Source organism: Schistocerca americana, chromosome 1, assembly GCF_021461395.2.
Source record: "Schistocerca americana isolate TAMUIC-IGC-003095 chromosome 1, iqSchAmer2.1, whole genome shotgun sequence".
Classification (NCBI taxonomy): Eukaryota; Metazoa; Arthropoda; class Insecta; order Orthoptera; family Acrididae; genus Schistocerca; species Schistocerca americana.
This window is the reverse complement of record NC_060119.1, coordinates 172,450,469-172,472,261: the sequence shown is the minus strand read 5'-3', so window position 1 is coordinate 172,472,261 and position 21,793 is coordinate 172,450,469. Positions and strand designations below refer to the sequence as shown.

The window sequence follows — 21,793 nt, the reverse complement described above, 5'->3', positions numbered from 1 at the left end:
TCAGACTTTTGATGCTATTAGGTTAGTGACCAAAGACTTTTGTGGCAGCATAATTTACCCCTTCTGAGCCAAAGTTAGATTTGACCTTGAGTAGTGAAGATAATCATTTCTTCTAGTGTTGTAGCCATGTACACTGCTATTACTGTGAGGCTACAGCTCTTTAAATAAGTGTCTGCAGGATGATCTTGGATGAGTTCCAGCAATTATTGTGATTACACGCTTTTGTGCAATGAACACTCTTTTACTCAATGATGAGTTACCCCAGAACATGATGCCATACAAAAGCAGAGAATGAAAATAGGTGTGGCATGCTAATTTACTGAGATGTATATCGCAAAAATTTGCAATGACCCTAATAGCATAAGTAGCTGAACTCAAACGTTTCAGCAGATCTTCAGTGTGTTTTTTTCCATTTCAACCCCTCGTCAATGCATACATCTAGAAATTTTGAATATTCTACCTTAGCTACCAATTTCTGATCGAAGTCCATATTTATTAATGGTGTCATTCCATTTACTGCGTGGAACTGTATATACTGTGTTTTGTCAAAGTTTAATGAGAGCCCATTTGCAGAGAACCACTAATGATTTTCTGAAAAACATCATTTACAATTTCATCAGTTAATTCTTGTCCATTGGCTGTGATAGCTATACTTGTATCATCGGCAAAAAGTACCAGCTTTGCATCTTCGTGAATGTAGAATGGCAAGTCATTAATATATATTAAGAACAGCAGAGGACCCAAGACCGAACCTTTGTGGCACCACATTCTTGATTGTTCCCCAGTTTGAGAAATCACCAGTTTTTTCATATTATGTGAACTGCTTATTTAAAATTTCTGCACTCTTCCAGTTAGGTATGATTTAAACCATTTGAGCGCTGTCCTATTTCTGTAAGAAATTAACAATACAAGCTTTTCACAACAACTGATGCACAAACACATAGTGCACCCAACTTTCTCCCCCCTGCGGGTTCGGGGGTTAGAATGGGCCCGCGGTATTCCTGCCTGTCGTAAGAGGCGACTAAAAGGAGTCTCAAACGTTTCGGCCTTATGTGATGGTCCCCTGTCGGGTTTGACCTCCATATCTCAAAATTTTTCCGCAGAGCGAGCCGATTGGGGAAGGGCGCCTTACTTGGTGCATTGGGTCCGTGTTGTGTTGAGAACTTTCGCCATCTTATTCGTCGTTGCATTGCAGTCTTGCCCGCTCTCCATCTCTTGGGCATCGATGCGCCCCTGCGTGCACTTTCTGCCAAGCACTGTGCAGGGCCATTTTCTGCACTGACGACGCCCATGGACCACATGTCATCTAACATCCAGCACGGTAGCCAGTCCGTTGTGGTGGGGCCGCCATGTACCCTCTTGGTTGTAGCCCCCTGACAACACAGGGATCGCTCTACTGATGCCTGCGCCGTTAACTCCCCACGTATGCCAAGGAGTAGATGCCCATCTCCCTGGGGCATCAGGACTCCCGGCAATGGCCATCCTGCCAGGTAGCTATTGCTGTGGCTGGGTGGCGCCCGTGGGGAGGGCCCTTGGTCGGAGTAGGTGGCATCAGGGCGGATGACCCGCAATGAAGCGTGGTACATCATCTCTCGCTGGCGGCCAGCCGCCAGCAGTCTCTAAGCGTTCTCAGGCTCAATTTAATGCTCAGAAGTACGATCCAAAAACGTTCCCCTCCTGGCCACGCCGTGGGAAGAGCGTAAGTCTCAGGATGGAGGTAACAATTATTCGCCCCGATTCTTAGTTTGCACGAGAGCTGATGGGGAGTCTTTTCTCTCCACAAAGCCTCAGTTCTTCGTCGAGCATTTAGAGGACAAGTTTGGGGAGGTGGAGGGCTTGTCTAAAATGCGCTCTGGGTCAGTACTGATACAAACGGCATCCTCCGCCCAGTCCCGCAGGTTACTTGCTTGTGACAAGTTGGGGGATGTTAATGTTTCTATTACACCACATAAGAGTTTAAATATGGTCCAGGGTGTTATTTTCCATAGGGATCTCCTTTTGCAGTCTGATGACGAGCTGCGCGCCAACTTAGAACGTAGAGGTGTTCATTTCGTCCGGCGCGTTCATCGGGGTCCGAGGGACAATCAGGTTGCTACCGGTGCCTTCATCTTGGCCTTCGAGGGTGATACGTTACCGGAAAAGGTCAAGGTGATGGTCTACCGATGTGACGTCAAGCCCTATATCCCTCCCCCGATGCGGTGCTTCAAGTGCTGGAAGTTCGGCCATATGTCTTCCCGCTGCACTTCCAGCCTCACATGTCGCGATTGCGGACGCCCATCTCATCCCGATACTCCATGTGCCCCGCCTCCCATCTGCGTCAACTGCGGGGAGCACCATTCACCTTGCTCGCCTGACTGCAAAGTCTTTCAGAAAGAGCGCAAAATCATGGAATATAAGACCCTGGACCGGCTGACCTATACTGAGGCCAAACGGAAATATGACAGACTCCATCCTGTGAGAATGACATCTTCTTATGCAGCTGCTACAACAACTGTGCTAGCTCCATCAGTTTCGAGACTTCCAGCCAGCTCGATAAGCAGTAAGACTCCTCCTGCCCCCTTGCCCGTTGGGGGCTCTACCCAACAGGTTGCTCCTGCACCACCTACCTCAGGAGCAACCTCCTCCCACCCGTCGGGGACGTCCGTCCCCGCTTCTCAGCCGGAGAAGCGTCTAACTTCTTCGACTACTCTCGCCCGTAAGAGTTCCCTTGGGACCCTCCCTTCCCAGGGTTCCACCAGCGGGAAGGATGACGGCCACCAGTGGCATAAGTCCTCACCAGCGGCCGGGCGTAGGGCTTCACGATCCTCCTCTGTCCCGGAGACTGAATCGGTGAAGCCTTCCCAGCCGGTGAAACCCAAGGTTCAGCGAGAGAAGTCCAAGAGAAAGACCTCTAAGGCCAAAGAACTTGCGGTGGCACCAACCCCACCGCACCTTTCGCGCTCTGCGTCTGAGGATGAAGTCGAGTTTCTAGCGTCCGCTGAGGACCTTGATCTCGCTGGTCCCTCAGACGCCATGGATGCCTCTTGTACGGGTACTGAATCGGTGGCAGTGAGTGAACAAGCGGCGTAAATTGCCTTCCCAGTCCTTTCACGCCTTTCTCAGCCATGGACAATACCATCCTCCAGTGGAACTGCGGCGGTTTTTTCCACCATTTAGCTGAGCTCCGCCAACTTCTCAGCCTTCGCCCTTTCTTCTGCATTGCTCTCCAGGAAACTTGGTTTCCAGCGATGCGAACCCCCGCCCTCCGTGGCTATCGGGGTTATTACAAGAACCGAGCAGCTTATGAAAGGGTGTCTGGTGGCGTCTGCATATATGTCCTTCACACTCTGCACAGCGAGTCTGTCCCTCTCCAGACGCCTTTAGAGGCTGTCGCTGTACGCGTATGGACGCCACAGGCTATTACCGTCTGCAGTCTTTACATTCCACCGGATGGTGATGTCTCGCAGCATGTCCTGGCTGCACTGGTCGCCCAATTGCCGCCGCCTTTCTTGCTATTGGGCGACTTCAATGCCCATAACCCTCTGTGGGGTGGGTCAGTGGCCACAGGTCGAGGCGCCATCGTTGAACATTGGTTGTCGCAGCTCGATCTCTCGCTGTTAAATGATGGCGCCTTCACGCACTTCAGTGTGGCGCATGGCACCTACTCCGCCATTGACCTTTCCATCTGTAGCCCTAGCCTCTTACCGTCTGTCCAATGGAGTGTGCATGACGACCTGTGTGGTAGTGACCACTTTCCGCTCTTTTTGTCACTACCACAGCGTCACTCCTCTGGGCGCCCTAGCAGATGGGCTATGAATAAGGCTGACTGGGATTTGTTCTCCTCCACTGCCGCTTTTGAGCCTCTCTCTACTGATGACATTGATGCGGTGGTTCAATCTGTCACCACCGGCATCGTTACTGCCGCCGAATCTGCCATTCCCCGTTCTTCTGGGTCCGCTCGGCGGAAGGTTGTGCCTTGGTGGTCGCCTGAGATCGCTGAAGCGATTAAAGATCGCCGGCGGGCACTCCAGCGTCACAAGCGACATCCCTCCTTAGCCCACCTTATCGCCTTCAAACGGCTGCGTGCGCGGGCCCGCCTCCTTATCCGCCAAGGCAAGAAGGAGTGCTGGGAGCGGTATGTGTCCACCATTGGCCTACATGTCACTCCCTCGCAGGTCTGGGCCAGGATTCGACGCGTCTACGGCTATCGGACCCCTGCCAGCGTCCCTGCGCTCTCACTGAATGGAGCCGTTTGTACCGACTCCGACGTCATTGCAAATCGCTTAGCAGAGCATTTTGCTATGAGTTCCGCTTCTGCGAATTACCCCCTGGCCTTCCGCTCCATTAAAGAGCGGCTGGAACGTCGGAGCCTTTCGTTTCGCAGCAACCACCCGGAATCTTACAATGCTCCATTCAGTGAGTGGGAATTTCGCAGTGCCCTAGCTGCTTGCCCTGATACCGCTCCTGGGCCAGATGGCATCCACTGTCAGATGCTAAAACACCTTTCAGTGGACTGCCAGCGGCGCCTTCTCGATCTTTACAACCGTCTTTGGGTCGAGGGGGAGTTTCCGTCGCAATGGCGGGAAGGCATTGTCATCCCTGTTTTGAAACCTGGGAAGACCCCTCTGGAGGTGGACAGCTACCGTCCCATTAGCCTCACCACCGTTCTTTGTAAGTTGCTTGAACGGATGGTGAGCCGGCGCTTGCATTGGGTACTGGAGTCTCGGGGCCTTCTGGCTCCGTCTCAGGGTGGGTTCCGTAAAGGCCGCTCCACCACCGACAATCTGGTGAGTCTGGAGTCGGCCATCCGTACTGCTTTTGCCAGCCGTCAGCACTTGGTCGCTGTCTTTTTCGACATGAGGAAGGCGTACGATACGACATGGCGTCATCACATTCTTTCTACGCTTCATGGATGGGGTCTTAGGGGTCCTCTGCCGATTTTTATCCGCAATTTTCTGTCGTGTCGTACCTTCCGCGTGCAAGTCGCGGCCTCGTATAGTTCCTCCCACGTCCAGGAGAACGGTGTGCCACAGGGCTCTGTTTTAAGTGTCTGTCTGTTTTTAATAGCCATTAACGGGCTTGCTGCGGCCGTGGGAAATTCTGTCTCCGCTTCCCTGTATGCTGACGACTTCTGCCTTTATTACAGCTCTACTGGCATTGCAGCTGTTGAACGTCAGCTACAGGGCGCTATCCGTAAGGCGCAGTCTTGGGCTGTAGCGCATGGGTTTCAGTTTTCGGCAGCCAAGACCTGCGTTATGCATTTCTGCCGGCGCCGAACAGTCCATCCTGAGCCGCGGCTTTATCTTGCCGGCGAACTCCTTGCTGTGGTGGAGACCCACAGGTTTTTGGGGGTGGTTTTCGATGCCCGGTTGACTTGGCTGCCTCATATCCGGCAGCTGAAACAGACGTGTTGGCGGCATCTAAACGCTCTGAGATGCTTGAGCAACACCCGCTGGGGCGCCGACCGCTCTACACTGTTGCGGCTCTACCAGGCGTTAATCCAGTCCCGTCTGGATTATGGGAGCCTGGCTTATGGCTCAGCATCCCCATCTGCGTTACGGGTGCTGGACCCGATTCTCCACAGCGGGATACGCCTTGCCACTGGTGCTTTCCGCACCAGCCCTGTGGACAGCGTACTGGTGGAGGCAGGTGTACCTCCCCTGCGGTTCCGATGCCAACGTTTGCTGGCCGCTTATGCTGCCCATGTTCTAAGCTCGCCCGGGCATCCAAACTATCGCCTCCTGTTCCCGCGGTCGGTCGTCCATATGCCAGACCGTCGGCCCCGGTCTGGTTGTACAATAGCGGTCCGCGTCAAAGAGCTTCTCTCTGGGCTCCAGGGTTTCACTGTTCCACCTCCTTTCCGGGCTACTTTGCATACACCCCCATGGTGTGTTCGTCGCCCTAGCCTTCGGCTCGACTTGGCACAGGGCCCTAAGGACTCAGTCCCTCCAGAGGCCTTCCGCCGCCGCTTTTATTCCATCCTGGCCACGTATCAGGGCTCTGGTGTTGTTTACACTGACGGTTCGATGGTTGCTGGTCGTGTCGGATATGCGCTCACTCTAGGGGACCTTTCCGAACAACGTTCCTTGCCGGATGGCTGCAGCGTTTACACTGCTGAACTGGTCGCCATCTTTCGTGCCCTAGAGTATATCCGCTCCTGCTCAGGTGAGTCCTTCGTTATCTGTAGCGATTCCCTGAGCGGTTTACGAGCTCTCGACCAGTGTTTCCCTCGTTCTCCTTTGGTGATGGCTATCCACGAGTCTCTGCATACTCTTGCCTGTTGCGGCCGCTCTGTGGTCTTTGTGTGGACCCCCGGTCATGTCGGTGTCCCGGGTAACGAACATGTTGACCGCCTGGCGAAAGAGGCCACCAGTAAGCCATCTCTGGACATTGGCCTCCCAGAGACTGATTTGGGGGCAGTCTTCCGCCGCAAAATCTTGGTGCTATGGGACGATGAATGGCGCGAACTGCCAATGCGCAATAAACTCCGTGCTGTCAAGGAGACGACGGCTGTGTGGCGGTCATCCCTGCGAGCCACTCGCAGGGACTCAGTAGTTCTTTGCCGGCTCCGCATTAGCCACTCCCGGCTGACACACAGTTATTTACTGCGCCGGGAGGACCCTCCTCTATGTCGCTGTGGGGCAGCTTTGACAGTGGCCCACATTTTGCTGGCCTGCCCCCTTTTAGCTGTGGTCAGGCAGACATTTGCGCTGCCTGCTACGCTCCCTGCCCTTTTAACAGATGACTCCACTATGGCTGACTTAGTTTTACGTTTTATTCGGGCAGGGGGATTTTATCATTTACTCTGAGTGTTTCTGTTTTATTTTATTGTTTTGTGTTGATTCTGGCCTTTGGCCTATGGTTTTACACTGATTTTTTAATGTGTTTCTAAGTGGTTGGCCTTTCCTTTTTTTGTCTATGGTCGGCCAACCACCGTCACACTCTGTGTGGTTTTAGTTTGTTTTGTCTTGTCTTTGTCTCAGTATCTCTTGTTCTGTATCGTCTGTGATCTCTTCTGTTCCTTGTTTTTATTCTCTGTGGGTGTTCTTTGTCTTTGGAAAAAGGGACCGATGACCATGGCAGTCTGGTCCCTTTAATCCCCCAAACCAACCAACCAACCCAACTTTCTGATAAAATGCAGTGCAACCAATTTTCTGAGACTGTTGCCACTTCACAAGCACTTTGACAAGAGATAATTAACCAATACACGAGGCGTATCAGTTTTGTTTGTGGTACTCTGTGCCTACAACTCTAAAAATTTGTAGTCCTGCAGAGTTTTGAAAGCACTGTGGTAGATGTAAATCACTCCCAACATCGTTTCAATTCGTACTTTGTATTTTATACAAACTTTGCACATCCTTGTTGGGCACAACGAAATTATTAAGAAATATCCAATTTTGCTGTAGTAATTTAATATTCACATCATTATTACAAAATCGTACTTGCTATCGCCTGCATTGCTTGCTATGCCACAACAGAATTCCGGATGATATTTGTCATAAAAGTAACCGAAACACAATGTTTTACAGCACTTAGCCAATTTAATAATAGCTACTGTCTTGCAGGCGCACGGGGTTTTTTAAGAGTGATACCGGAAAACATTGTTCATTTACATTCAAAGAAGTTTCTGTTTCATCCATTTCATATTCGAAAAACCAGGTGCCCTGAATTGATGCAAAATTAATGAGTAGTTTTATGGAATCGTCGCTGGATGTGATTGCTCTGGTGGTCTTCAAACAAATCTGGAGCATTCTGAATTTCCTTCGTGACAATTTTAACCTGTCGGTAAAAATATATGTCACATGGCTGGCAAAGTGGAGTTAACTTTGGTGGGATAACTTTTATGGTGCAAGTGCACGATTTCCTCTCATCCACGAAGATGTGATCATATACGGTCAGATCAGTCTGCCCTCCCCATGTATCAATGATGCATAGAAACTTTTCCTGTCCCATGTATGGAAGAATCACAGATCTTAAAAAGTCTTCATACACCAGTTTCATGAACTTCCCTCATTTCGTGCAGGACACAATTAAGTTTTTAAATTTGAGGGTTAATTCATCCACTCTTTTCTGAATATTTGGACCAAATTTTCCCAACAGTTGCTGCATACATAAAAAATCGTACAGGATCACGTTCCCTGACACAGTTAGTGTGTACTTATCTTTTTTAAATCTTTTCTGTGCATGAGACTGGTTCTCGTGCATTTCTCCAATAGGGATCTAATGTAAGTTGGTTGATACTGACTATCCGTTTGATCGGTGTTGATTATGTACTAGAGGTTAAAATTACAAACACGTATTTTTGTATGTGTGCGGAATTCTTCCGCACCTACTAATACGTCTTCCATCATTGCACATTCTTTGCAACTGATAAACTTCGTAATCTTCCTTTGCCTGATTTTATGCTTTTGCTTAAATCATTTGATTCAAGCCAAGCTGGCCACAAAATTAAAGGTAATCGATAAAAATGGAGCAGCAGTGTTCATAATCCATTATATTATTTTCACAAGCCAGTCTCTTTCTTATGATGTATTTGACATAAATTTTGATATGATTTACCTTTTCCAAATTGTCTCACTTCAACAAACCGTTCGCAAGTCTCACGATTGATAGTGTTCCATTTATCATGATGAGTTCCACCTCGTTTCACTTCCTCTTTCCATCGATATAGCATTGAGTTTTTATTTAAATGAGAGACACCGGAGGAATGCAAACTCTTTAGGCTCCATTTCAGATGAGGTACTGCAAGAGCGGCTGCTCGTACTTTGTAGGATGGAGGCACATAATCTGCTGGTTCATGTGCGAATTCGTTGGCAATGAAATTGCCGTCTCCCTCTACTCCCATATATTACAAAATAAACAGGTTTATGTTATTTGGATTCCCCTGCAAGAAAGAGAACATCTACCCAAAACTGAAACTTAACCGCCTCATATTTGTGTACTTTGTCTTCTTCGTTGATGTTTATTAATTCATCGTCATCAATGATCCGTCTCTCGGCCAACAGGTCTTGTATTGCGATGCATATCTCATTGCCAATTGCAATTGAATTAGGAGAGATCGTGTTGGGCGGTGTATTTGTTAGAAGATTTAAATCTAATTCAGTGTATTTGATGGCGTTAGTGATTTCGCCTCTGAAGTGTTAATTCAACTACTCTACCTCTGATGTATCTTCTTCTGGCTGCACATCTGTAGACACACTTGGGCCGTCCATTTCACTGTAGTCTCTGAACACGCACTGCATTAACAACGCGTTACGCGCGACAGACGTTGAAGACAAATGCAAACTATTGGTTCAGGAGCTAGGTCACCACCATTTGTTTGACCATGGTGATACATATTCATAACACTGAGGACTGTCCATGTGAACTCTGCATATTATGAAATTGTATCACCGTAGCCAAGTAAAGGCGGTGATGGGGCCGCACTCTCACAATACACAGAGTTCGCATGAGAAGTCCGCACGGATAGTACGTTTTCTGTTTGATCGAACCTACACAATTTAAACTTCTTAGTAATTTCACACAATTATACTGTTTGTTGATATTCTGTAAAATAAAATGGAAAAATATTAAATTATTCTGATGTTAGAAAAAGCAAAAACACGGAAATGACCTCCAGTGTGATAGCTGTAGACCTTAACTGCTGTCGCACGCTCACTTGGTTGGAATATGGCTAAAGTTATGTGTATTACAATGCACAGTGAGGTTTAAGATCAATTTTCTCGGAAACCAAGGCCCCTCGCTAGAAAAAGCGCTTAGCATCATACTCGGAGCATGTCCCTCTAAAACATATCAAAGATGCCTCAAAACCCGTTATTTACTCTTCTGATGGTCCCCTTGTTAGTGTTTGTGGAGTAACTGGTGATTCTAAGTTTCCTTTAGAAGTGGGAGCTGTACTTAACAGAGGGTGTGAAGAAGACAGTATGGGAGATTTCATTGTGGGCAAAATCTGTGGGTTGCGTAGAGGAGAGGAAAACCTGGGAGAGGTTGTTGATTTAGATATTAAGGAATTCACTGATGTAGCAGATATGTAGATGCCAAAGCTGTAACTTATTATAATAAATGAAAGATAAAATTATTTTTACGGATGAAATGACCCAATTTCAGAGACTTTACTGGTCTCACACAGATACAGATTTCATGTATGTAGACTGAAGTGGTGAGTGAAAACCTATACCAAGGCCAGGAATCGAACCCGGCCTCCTGCTTACTAGGCTTCTGTTTAAGTACCTGCACCTGGGTCTCAGGCTGGATCTCCGATTGATGCTGAGATGCTGTTTCAGAACATGGAGAGCCTCAGCAATTCTGTTTGTGTGTAAGGGGGAATTTCAAGTAGACTGGGGCAGCTGTGAAACTTTAGCTCAAGGAGGGAGGCTTGCCAGGGTAATCCATGCAGTTGTGTGGACCACTGTGCCAAGGTTGCTTAGCGGCTAACTCACCTGGCTAGTAACCAGAAGACCTGGGTTTGATTCCTGGCGTTTGTACAGGCTTTCACTCGCTGCGTCAGTCTGCATGCGTAAACAGTTATTTTTGTTTATGTTTTGATCAGATATTCAAGCAATTTCCCAAACATTTTGCAAATTCTCATCTTTTGGTTATTTGTGCTTGGAAAAATCTAAGCAACAAACAGAAGATCAAATAAAACTTTTGAATGATGCTACCTGTACATTAAAATATGATTTGGGATGAGAATACCTGAGCCATTTTAAGATGTTTATGAGGTATAATCTATATCAGATTTTCTTTTGTACTTGCAGTCAAATTTTTTGGCTTGGAGATTTAAATTACCGAATAACAGATCTAGATCCGAAGATTGTGAAGGATTGTATTGATAAAAATAATTTAGAGACCATTATTGAATTTGACCAGCTACGGCAACAACACAAGAACAAAAATGTTTTTGTAGGCTACCAAGAAGGGTCACTCACTTTCCGACCAACTTATAAATATGACCCAGGATCAGACAACTGGGATTCAAGGTAATGCTGTAAATGTTATTTCCTTTTTAACATACTAAATTTGTGTATAATTTGAAATATAAGTCTTTATGTGCATTAGAGTATTTGATTAAGTGTCTTACCAAATAAATGTGGCAAAACTTGACAATTGTGCCAGTTCTTCCTGCTTATAATGTTTGAAGTGCACTTCAATAATGATTACTACAACAATTGGGTGAAGGAGCGTAAATGTCATTGAGGTGCAGACTTTAAATTTTGGATTAATGTAGAAGTGTTTGTAGCAGGCAAATTATGGTTGAGTATTGACAATGTGTTGCACTACATATTAAAACTGTAATCATCCCACAGTGTTCCCATCTTCAGTTTTGATTATTCAGATATCATCTTCGTATATCTCTTCCAATTTTTAGGGTATTTGTTTGGCAATCATTTTACATCTGATTATAGTTCTTACTTTGTATCTTTGGGTTACCTTTTCTACAGTATTCAATTATAATCTGAAGATAACCTGGTAACTTGATAATAAAATTGCTACAGTTCACATTTGCACTGTTTTCCTAATTTTTAACGTTGTACATTTTATTCACAGTGAAAAAAATAGAGCACCAGCATGGTGTGATAGAATACTGTGGAAAGGTGATGGTATCAAACAGTTAGCTTACAGAAGTCATCCAGAACTCAAAATTAGTGATCATAAGCCAGTTAGTGCATTATTTGATTCACAGGTAAGGCTTGCTCATCTCATTTCATTAGTTGAAGTCCTATTTCTTGGTTGCCAGTTCATACCAAGTGTAGTTTGTTGTAAATTAACTTTTGTTTTTTAGACAGACATTTGTATGCATTGTTACTGTAATCTCATTATATTGATTTCCATTGTAGATTTAATGTGTATGAGTGTGAACAGTCATCTACTGCATTCCTTTGGAAGTGTACATGAAATTCAGCTGTCACTTTCAGGTGTTGGTTTTAATTGCTTTTTGGCAGTGTTTGGATGGATACTGCAACATACACAAATTGCTGATTGTTTACACTAATGCCCCCTTTCACCCACCACTATCCCTGAGAGTAAGCATCTCTCCATCTCTCATGAGATGCTGGCTCATGTTACAACATGCTATTTGATCCATTCACTGGCAGTTCTGGAAATGTTAATTGCAACTATGAAGGAAGTCATAACATGTCCCAGGAATGGACTGTTGAATGGGAATTTCTTAAGGCTCCCTTATTTTGAAGAATTTTAAGTACACGCTGTGTTTAGGTCCAGAAACAATTTGAATTTTCTGAGGGTGCTTCATAATTAAGAGATTCTGTTCTGACTTCGCCTGAACCATGTTGGGCTGATGGCTTTTTCAGAAGTTTGGGTTTAGTGTGTGTGCTATCATTTATCCTACCCAAGACCCAAAGACAGCACTGCTTTTGTGGCTATTCTTCGGAGTTGTGGTTTATTTTTGGGGCCAAAGTATTACTTTCATCATTTCTTTACTCTTGTGTAAGAGGCAGTTCAAAAAAATTGAGAAATATTTATGCTGTTTGGCCATATAGCTGAATTCAAAGCTTTGGTTCCTAATAAAACAGAAACCTGTGACGTCTTTGACTGCAAACAGTTATTTTCATCCATTTAATTATGCAAATGACTCAGCATCTTACTGCAAGAGTGATTCACATTTTTCCATGTTCACAAGCTTTAATGGAAGAAAAGATTAAATTAATGAACTTCATGTGTTCGTTGTTTATCAAGCAGTATGTTTTTTACAAGTAAAACAAGTTTAAAATAAACATTTGTACTGTGACTATCAAAGCATTTCCATTGTGTAACATGTTTATACTTACAAGAAATGATATTATTCTCTCGGACAAGAAAAAGTGACAACTTAGGAGTTACTAAGTTGATCTGTGTCAGTGATCATCACTTGAGTATACTCGTTCTTGCAGACAGACCAACATACATTTAAAGGATATGGTGCTTTGTGAAGGGGTAAGTGAAGTATGCTAACCATGGAAAACAACCTTCTTTATGTCAATGTTCAACACTTTGGAGACCAAGCCCCGAGCATAGCTTAGTCCACAACTTCGTCATAGAAAGACCAAACCCTAGAATAGGTAAAGCTGTGATTTTCTTCATATGCGAGCCACTTCTAACTCAAAAGCTAGACATGTTTTGTAGGAGAACCATGTATGGACATCACGCTACCTGTACCTTGACTGTTGCTGTCTCCTGTTATTCTCCAGAATTATTTCGAAAGAGACATCAGTGAATGTAACAGCTGCTTCCACAAATGGCTGAGCCAATATGATCACAGTGATACAATTTTGTGTGTGTGCTTATTAGGTTTCACAGTTTGCTGTAATTCTGCTACAAATACATCATGTTTGTTGGGTGAGCAAGAAATTTTGGAAGCTCAAGAGGAAGAAACTGCTCAATAACTCACCTCTCACTTTTTTCCTGTGGGAATAATTATACTCTGTCATCTTTAAAATATGTAATCTATAAAAGTATTAAGTTAAATATGGAAAATAAATCTTGTTCTTTTTCTTTTAGTATGTATTAATCTTGAAGATACATCAGTTACATACGTGTCACTAATGCTTTAAATAATGGCATAAATGATGGATCACCTTAGCCTGATAGTCTTCTAAGTGGCCCATCTCCAAAGTTTTAAGTGATACTGAAAAAGACCAGCAGAGGGGAGTTTCAAACAGGCAAAAATCTCAGCTTGTCTGTAAAGTTAGGAAATGACCATATATTATAGATTACAAGAGTACCTCAGATGTAGTGTTTGTTTCTTTTAAGTTTGACTTTATATTTGGTATGATAAAGATTGAAGTAAACTTTCATTCATGTCCGTTAAGGAAGATTATGGAACATTTGCGGACACACGTCAGAAGGTGGTCTGATGATGAGTTCCTTGCAGTTTGTGGGGAGTCATTTTGCAAATGATTTTTTCAAGAGGGGACAAGAAAAGTAAGAGATTTACTATTTCTACTAGACAATTACACTCGCTACCAACCTAAATAAAATAAAATTAATGTCATACTCTTGTACATTGAACGTTATTTAAGTAATCACCATGTGAATTACCATTAGGCTTATAGAACTGCAAAAGAGAGTATATTCAGGTACAAAATTTTTATAATCTTATTATAAACCCCAATGAATGTGGCTAAAAATTAGTCTTATTTTAACTTTACGGGTGTTTGTGATGGGATTCAGTTAATGAGGAGCAGTGGTGAAATGCTGATGTGGTTGCAAAAGCAAACATTGGAGTCGAGAAGCTCCTGAATCACCAGAAATTTAGTTAAAAGCATTAAGGCCCATAGATAGCATGATATCTTTTTTAATTTATATGTCTCATCATTTGCAAAGAGATTTGCAAATTTCGGCAAAAATAGATGATACCTTCTCAGGTCCCTAAGTGTGGGAGTTTCCTCCCCCCACCCTTGAACGTGATGTTTAGCTACTCAGACTCTGCAAGGAATTGAAAGGTTTACAGAAACATTTAATTACATTTGCAGACAAGAAGAATGGAGAATCACCTACTTTTGTAGAAATGATTAAGGATTCCTATCTCATAGCTCATTCAGATGGAAAAAAGAAGTGGGCACGACTTTCCCAATTGTTAAATACTAAAAACGACAACAGGTCACCTTCATTGGCGTTGATCAGAAAAATACATGAAGAAGAAAGATCACTGAAGCCTACTCAAATGGAAACTGCCGGGAGAAAAAGGTCATATGAAGAAATTGACCAATGCTTTGACACTTATTGGCTTTGTTGATTTAAAACAAATTACTCAACATACACCAGCAAAACAGGGATACTGGTGACAATTGTAAAATGTCATGTATCATCACTCAGCAATGATATGTAACAACAACAACAGTAGCAGCAGCAGCAAAATTTACAGCAAGTCTCAAGGAACTTTGCACTTCTGTACTTCTGGTTTTTGCTAAATGCAAGATAAGCGATGAAAATTGTGTTTCCATATTAACATCCGCTGCAGAAGCTTATTTGTGGGAGGCTGAAAAACTAGTAATACATTGTACCTTTCTTCAGAGTCTCTGAAAAAATTAGGCAAATGACACAGAAAAAGCTACAAATTTAATCTTAGTGACTGCCAAGAATCAGTGTAGCAATAGGGTGCCCCCAGCTCTCTCAGCTGTTGAAAAGGTTTACAAACTGGTAATAATGATTTTTCACAGCTAGGGACAGTTGCTGGGAATGGCTACATACAGTAATTACGTAAAGGTTGCGGACTCAGTCTTTAACAAACTTTTGAACTGTTGAGAGCCGGCCACTGTGGCCGAGCAGTTCTAGGCACTTCAGCCGGGAACCACACTGCTGCTACAGTCACAGGTTCGAATCCTGTCTCGGGCATGGGTGTGTGTGATGTCCTTATGTTAGTTAGGTTTAAGTAGTTCTAAGTCAAGGGGACTGATGACCTCAGATGTTAAGTCCCATAGTGCTCAGAGCCATTTGAACTGTTGAGAGTATAAATGGCAAAATTAAAGCACTTTGCTCTGATGAGATAGCAAACAGTTTTTTATCTGAAAAAATGTAGGAAAACTGTTTGGTTGTGATCTGTCGTACCTTACCTATTGTCGTATGTTGTCATTTTGTGGAGCTACTCAGACTCACTGATAGTTTAACTTCTGGCCCAGACATGATGATTTTCAAAAGATGTAAACATACCTGAATGACACTAAAGAAGATTTATGTAACTAGTAGCGAGCCAGTGCCTGTCAATGTCAAGTTTCAAGACACAGAAGAATTAAAGACATTACTGGCAATGGGCATTGATTTATATCATTTGTGTTGGACTGGAATTTGAACCCAGGTCTCCTGCTTACTAGGCAGATACGCTGACCACTACGCCATCTGGACATAGTGCTCACAACAGCCGCGCAGACTACCTTGGCACGCCTTCTGTCGTATGTCACGTCTACTATTGTTGGTTTCTTGAACACTACCTTGTAAACCTGAGACTTTTACTAAACATTTTGTGCATATATGGTTTAGTGACCATGATGTCATCATAGTGACTATGGTTATGAAAGTTGATAAATCGGTCAAGAGGGCTAGGAGAGTGTTTCTGCTAGAAAGAGCAGATAAGCAGTTGTTAGCATCTCACTTAGACAATGAACTGCAATCATGAAGTTCCAGAATGATGGCCATAGGGGAATTGTGGGCAAAGCTTAAACAGATTATAAATCATGCTATGGGCAGCAAGGGTAAACTACAGCCGTAATTTTTCCCGAGGGCATGCAGCTTTACTGTATGATTAAATGATGATGGCGTCCTCTTGGGTAAAATATTCTGGAGGTAAAATAGTCCCCCATTCGGATCTCCGGGCGGGGACTACTCAGGAGGACACCATTATCAGGAGAAAGAAAACTGGCATTCTATGGATCAGAGTGTGGAATGTCAGATCCCTTAATTGGGCAGGTAGATTAGAAAATTTAAAAAGGGAAATGGATAGGTTAAAGTTAGATATAGTGGGAATTAGTGAAGTTCGGTGGCAGGAGAAACAAGACTTTTGGTCAGGTGAATACAGGGTTATAAATACAAAATCAAATAGGGGTAATGCAGGATTGGATTTAATAATGAATAGGAAAATAGGAATGCGGGTAAGCTACTACAAACAGCATAGTGAACGCATTATTGTGGCCAAGATAGACACAAAGCCTATGCCTACTAGATTAGTACAAGTTTATATGCCAACTAGCTCTGCAGATGAAGAAATTGATGGAATGTATGATGAGATAAAAGAAATTATTCAGGTAGTGAAGGGAGACGAAAATTTAATACTCATGGGTGACTGGAATTCGAGAGTAGGAAAAGGGAGTGATGGAAACATAGTAGGTGAATACGGATTGGGGGTAAGAAATGAAAGAGGAAGCTGTCTGGTAGAATTTTGCACAGAGCGTAAATTAATCATAGCTAACACTTGGTTCAAGAATCATGAAAGAAGGTTGTATACATGGAAGCACCCTGGAGATACTAAAAGGCATCAGATAGATTATATAATGGTAAGACAGAGATTTAGGAACCAGGTTTTAAATTGTAAGACATTTCCAGGGGCAGATGTGGACTCTGCCCACAATCTATTGGTTATGAACTGTAGATTAAAACTGAAGAAACTGCAAAAAGGTGGGAATTTAAGGAGATGGGACCTGGATAAACTGACTAAACCAGAGGTTGTAGAGAGTTTCAGGGAGAACATAAGGGAACAATTGACAGGAATGGGGGAAAGAAATACAGTAGAAGAAGAATGGGTAGCTTTGAGGGATGAAGTAGTGAAGGCAGCGGAAGATCTAGCAGAGAACCCATAAAAATTCTGTTTGTGTATAAAATTGCTAAGTGGGTATAAGTCTTCCACGCAGTCACTCACTGACCAGTCTGGTTCGGCAGTAGAAGATAGCAAAAGGAAGGCAGAAGTTTTAAATTCCACATTTAAGAAATCATTCATGCAGGAGAAACAGAAATGTACCACTGTTTGACCATCGCAGTGTCCCGGATGGGTGATGTAATAATAAGTGTCCTTGTGATAGAGAAACAACTGGCAGAGTTGAAAAGAAATAAGTTGCCAGGTCCGGATGAAATCCCAGTTCGGTTTTACAAAGAGTACTCCACAGCATTTGCCCATTACCTAGTTTACATATATTGTGAATCTGTCAACCAGTGCAAAGTGCCAAGTGACTGGAAAAAAATGCGGGTGACTCCTGTAATAAAAAGAGTAGAAGAATAGATGTGCAAAATTACAGACCAATATCCTTAACATTGGTATGCTGCAGAATTCGGAGTTCAAATATAATAAATTTTCTACAGACCGAAAAGCTTATGTCCACGAATCAACACGGCCTTAGAAAGCATCGTTCATGCAAAACCCATCTAGCTCTTTTCTCACATGATATACTGTGAACTATGGATGAAGAGCAATAGGCTGATTCCACATTTCTAGATTTCTGAAAAGCATTAGACACTGTACACCACTGCAGACTGTTAACAAAGGAACTTTCACATGGAATAGGCTCCCAGATATGTGATTGGCTCAAAGACATCTTAAGTAATAGAACCCAGTATGTTGTCCTTGACAGCAACAGGGTTACATCAGCAAGGCCACAGGGAGTTGTGATAGGACTGTCGCTGTTTCTCTATATACATAAATGATCTGGCAGACAGGCTGGGCAGCAATCTGCAGTTGTTTGCTGACGATACCGTGCTGTATGTGGAGGTATCAAAGATAAATGACTGTAGGTTGATACGAGATGACCTAGACAACATTTCTGTTGGTTTGATGAATGGTAGCTGGCTCTTTAATGTAGAAAAATGTAAGTTGATGTGGATGAATAGGAAAAACAAACCTGTAATGTTTCGGATACAGCATTAGTAGTGTCATGCTGTACACAGTCACGTTGTTTTTGGCGTAACATTGAGAAGTGCCATGAAATGGAATGAGCATGTGAGGATTGTGGTAGGCAAGGCAAATGTTGGACTTTGGTTTACTGGGAAAATTTTAGGGAAGTGTGATTCATCTTAAATAATGCAGCATATAGGACACTAGTGCAACCTATTCTTGAGTACTGCTAGAGTTAAGGCATCCGCATCAGGTTGAATTGAAAGAAGTCACTGAAGCAATTCAGAGGTGAGCTGCTAGATTTGTTACCGATAGGTTCGATCAGCATGCAACTGCTATGGATATGCTTCGGAAGCTCAAATGGGAATCCCTGGAGGGAAGAAGACATTTATTTCGAAGAACATTATTTAGGAAATGTAGAGAACTGACATTTGAAGCTGACTGCAGAATGATCCTACTGCCAGCAACATGCATTACACTAGGGACCACGAAGATAAGATACTAGAAATTAAGGATTATACGGAGGCATATAGACAGTAGTTTTTGCCTCACTGAGCGAGTGGAACAAGAGGGGAAATGACTAACTGTTGTACAGGGTACCCTCTACCCCATACGGCTTGTGGAGGATGTAGATGTAGATGTAGATGTAGGTCTTAGTGACCATTTTACCCAGCACTTAAAGGAAGGTACTAAATTCAGTTACAGACAGTTTGCACTGGAGGGGAAATGACAAATCCAATTACTGCAATCACACATAAATTTTGTGCGTATTTAATGAGTTGGAAAAATTTACATGCAAATTTCCCCTATAAAATATGCATATGGTGAAATGTAGTACACATAGCTGGCACCTTCAGCTGCAACACTGACTTCATAGACTGAATCGGATCACAAATATAGGTAAATAATGCCATGCTACTTCAACTCAGTGCCAGAGTTCATCAGTCATAGTGGATGGTGAGTGGTGGCATGCTAGTCTCTTGGCAACCCGTGACTAATGTTCGCAGTGTATAAGACCAGGAGAATGTGCTGGTCAGGACAACAGTCACACTTCCTGTATCAAGGTATGTCAAGAGAGCAAAGGCAACTTGTGGTCTTACATTATTATGTTAAAAAATAAATTCATGGAGACTTGAAGACGGGGCACAACTGCTGGCCCAACATGTCAGAAATGTAAGACCTATTGTGCAAATTACTGACTCTGCAAACTAGAAGTGATAATCTTGTGGAACAAGCAGCACACTATACCATCTTGCCAGGTGCTGGGCTCATATTACAATAACAAATGCAATTTGCATTCTCGTTGGTGTCTCTGTGCACGAATTATGTCTGTCATGATACTGTATGCAGGATTTTGCTCTTATAAGAAAGACAGTGTGATTAACTCTTGCCCAGTGTTGTTGTTGGGCACACCACTACTGGCACATCTCTCTGCTGTCCTGTCAATGGAAGTTGGAATGAAGGTAATCATGCTATAGCTAGTGGTGCACTGGACTTTGTAGCACTGTCAATGTGGAATCTTGTCTTACTGCAAACAAGTCCATTTCTCAACTCAAGGTTGTGTGGCTGGTTACCTTTTTTCTGTCCTCTATAGCACCTCTGTAGCAGGATTACGCATCTAGTTCCACTTATATTTGAACACTGGATTTTTCTTACCAGCCACTGCACTTTGTTGATGCATTTATTCTTGACTACAACTCAAGACATATGAAATGCAGGTTTTTCCAGGTTTCATATTTATGTACTATTTAGTAATTTGAGCAACATATAGTATTTTCTTGAGAATATATTTTATTCAATATATATTTTTATACCGTACTTTGAAGTGGTCATTCCACTCAACCCCTTCCTGCACTGTTTCATACATAAGTGGCCACCAAAACACTTTGCTCCTCTGGTATTCTTTTTACTGCCAACTTAAGTCACAGTGTGGCACCACCACAGATATCACTTTTCAGGGGAGTGTATTTTGAAAGATACATATCCAAATTCACAAAACCAGCTAATTACAAAAATTGAAATATTGATGACGGTAAAGCTATAACAAGATGTGTGATGTACCTGTGTGTTTCTGCACAACAGAGCAAAGAGTGTTTCCGACCTCTCAAGCAACACTTGGGATTGAGCATGGCATTGAGTATAGCCCCCTACAACCCATTCCATACTACCATGTCTATCCTGCAGTCCCGACTAACGTGTCCTGCAATATTGCAGAACAATGAATGGCATCTCAATAGGCCATGATCCTGTCACTATCAAATTCCAATATGTGCTGCTAGAGTTTCTCCTTCTTACATGAGGCATAACGATCTTCTCACAAAAATTAACATTCAGGCGCTATTACTGAATGAGATATCTCCTGCCTAAACTTGTTCATATGCAGGATGTAGATGGTGTTCTCTCGTCCTACATTGTGCGGTAACTCTGAAATGCTAAACATTTTATCCAAGGACATAGTCTATTTTATGCTAATTTAATGCTTATAATTTTAATGGCCAGAATTGTAGATCCATTTTCAAACATTGTGGTTTTTGGGGGATTGCGTAGCAGTTGTCACGTTGGGCAGAAATTTTTCAAGCTAATTTTGTTGCACGGAGCTATGGGATGATAGCAGCAAAATTCTTCCTCTAGGAAGATGACCTGTAGCAAAGGACTATTGTAATGTCCATTTGTATGAAAATACACTGTTGTATTGGAGATAGATATTAAAGTAAATAATATTGGAAAAGCTAACCCATGGGAAGGCAAAAGAAAAATTGATCATAGAGCACTTAGTCACCGTCCATTGAAATTCTGCTAGTATTCCCAGATAATGAAATTGTTGGTCTTTTTCAATACAGGCAAGGACTTTAAATGGAATATATCTGTCATGTCTTTCAAAGCAGCCATACAGAGTATGGTTGAGTAGACATTTTGGAGAAATGAGATAGACAATTGAAGCAATAGTGTAATGCATGCAGTACTATACTTTTGCAGTAAAATAAATTAGTTGCTACTATAGGCAATTATAAGTTCAAATGAACCAATTTTTCATACTAAGTTAAGTACCAGATGGTACATTAGTAAAATCACAAAATGTTGTAAACCATTGAAGTATTCTTCTACCAAAGACAAACCATGAATGATTTCATATTGAGCTTTTACTTGTTGTGTGATTGATTTACATTGGTTTCCTAATTTACTTAAGTATTTTTGTATTATTGTGAAAACCAGTTGATATTTTTTTACTGCAGATACGAGTGATTGATGCTGCCAAATATCGAAAAATACACGAGGAAGTGATGAAAAAATTGGATAAATTGGAAAATGAATTTCTTCCTCAAGTGATGGTGGATAATACAGAAATAATATTTGACACTATTTACTACTTAGAATCGCAGACCAAAGATTTGATAATTGCTAATACAGGGCAGGTAACTGTAAAATTTGTAATAGTATGAGCTAGGCACACTATAACGTATATTATTAGACACTATATCTTTACATGATAAACTGTTTCAG

The 21,793-nt window shown here is 42.9% G+C and overlaps 1 protein-coding gene across 2 annotated transcripts in view; it reads left to right on the top strand.

Annotated features, from left to right (window-relative positions):
• LOC124596023 (inositol polyphosphate 5-phosphatase OCRL) overlaps window positions 1–21,793 on the top strand; it is a 99,042-nt gene that overhangs the window by 33,063 nt on the left and 44,186 nt on the right. For both annotated transcript variants that reach the window (XM_047135387.1, XM_047135912.1), the window contains 3 exons: window positions 10,737–10,958; window positions 11,527–11,662; window positions 21,526–21,705. In XM_047135387.1, coding sequence (XP_046991343.1) covers window positions 10,737–10,958; window positions 11,527–11,662; window positions 21,526–21,705 — 538 coding nt within the window. The remainder of the gene's footprint in view (window positions 1–10,736; window positions 10,959–11,526; window positions 11,663–21,525; window positions 21,706–21,793) is intronic.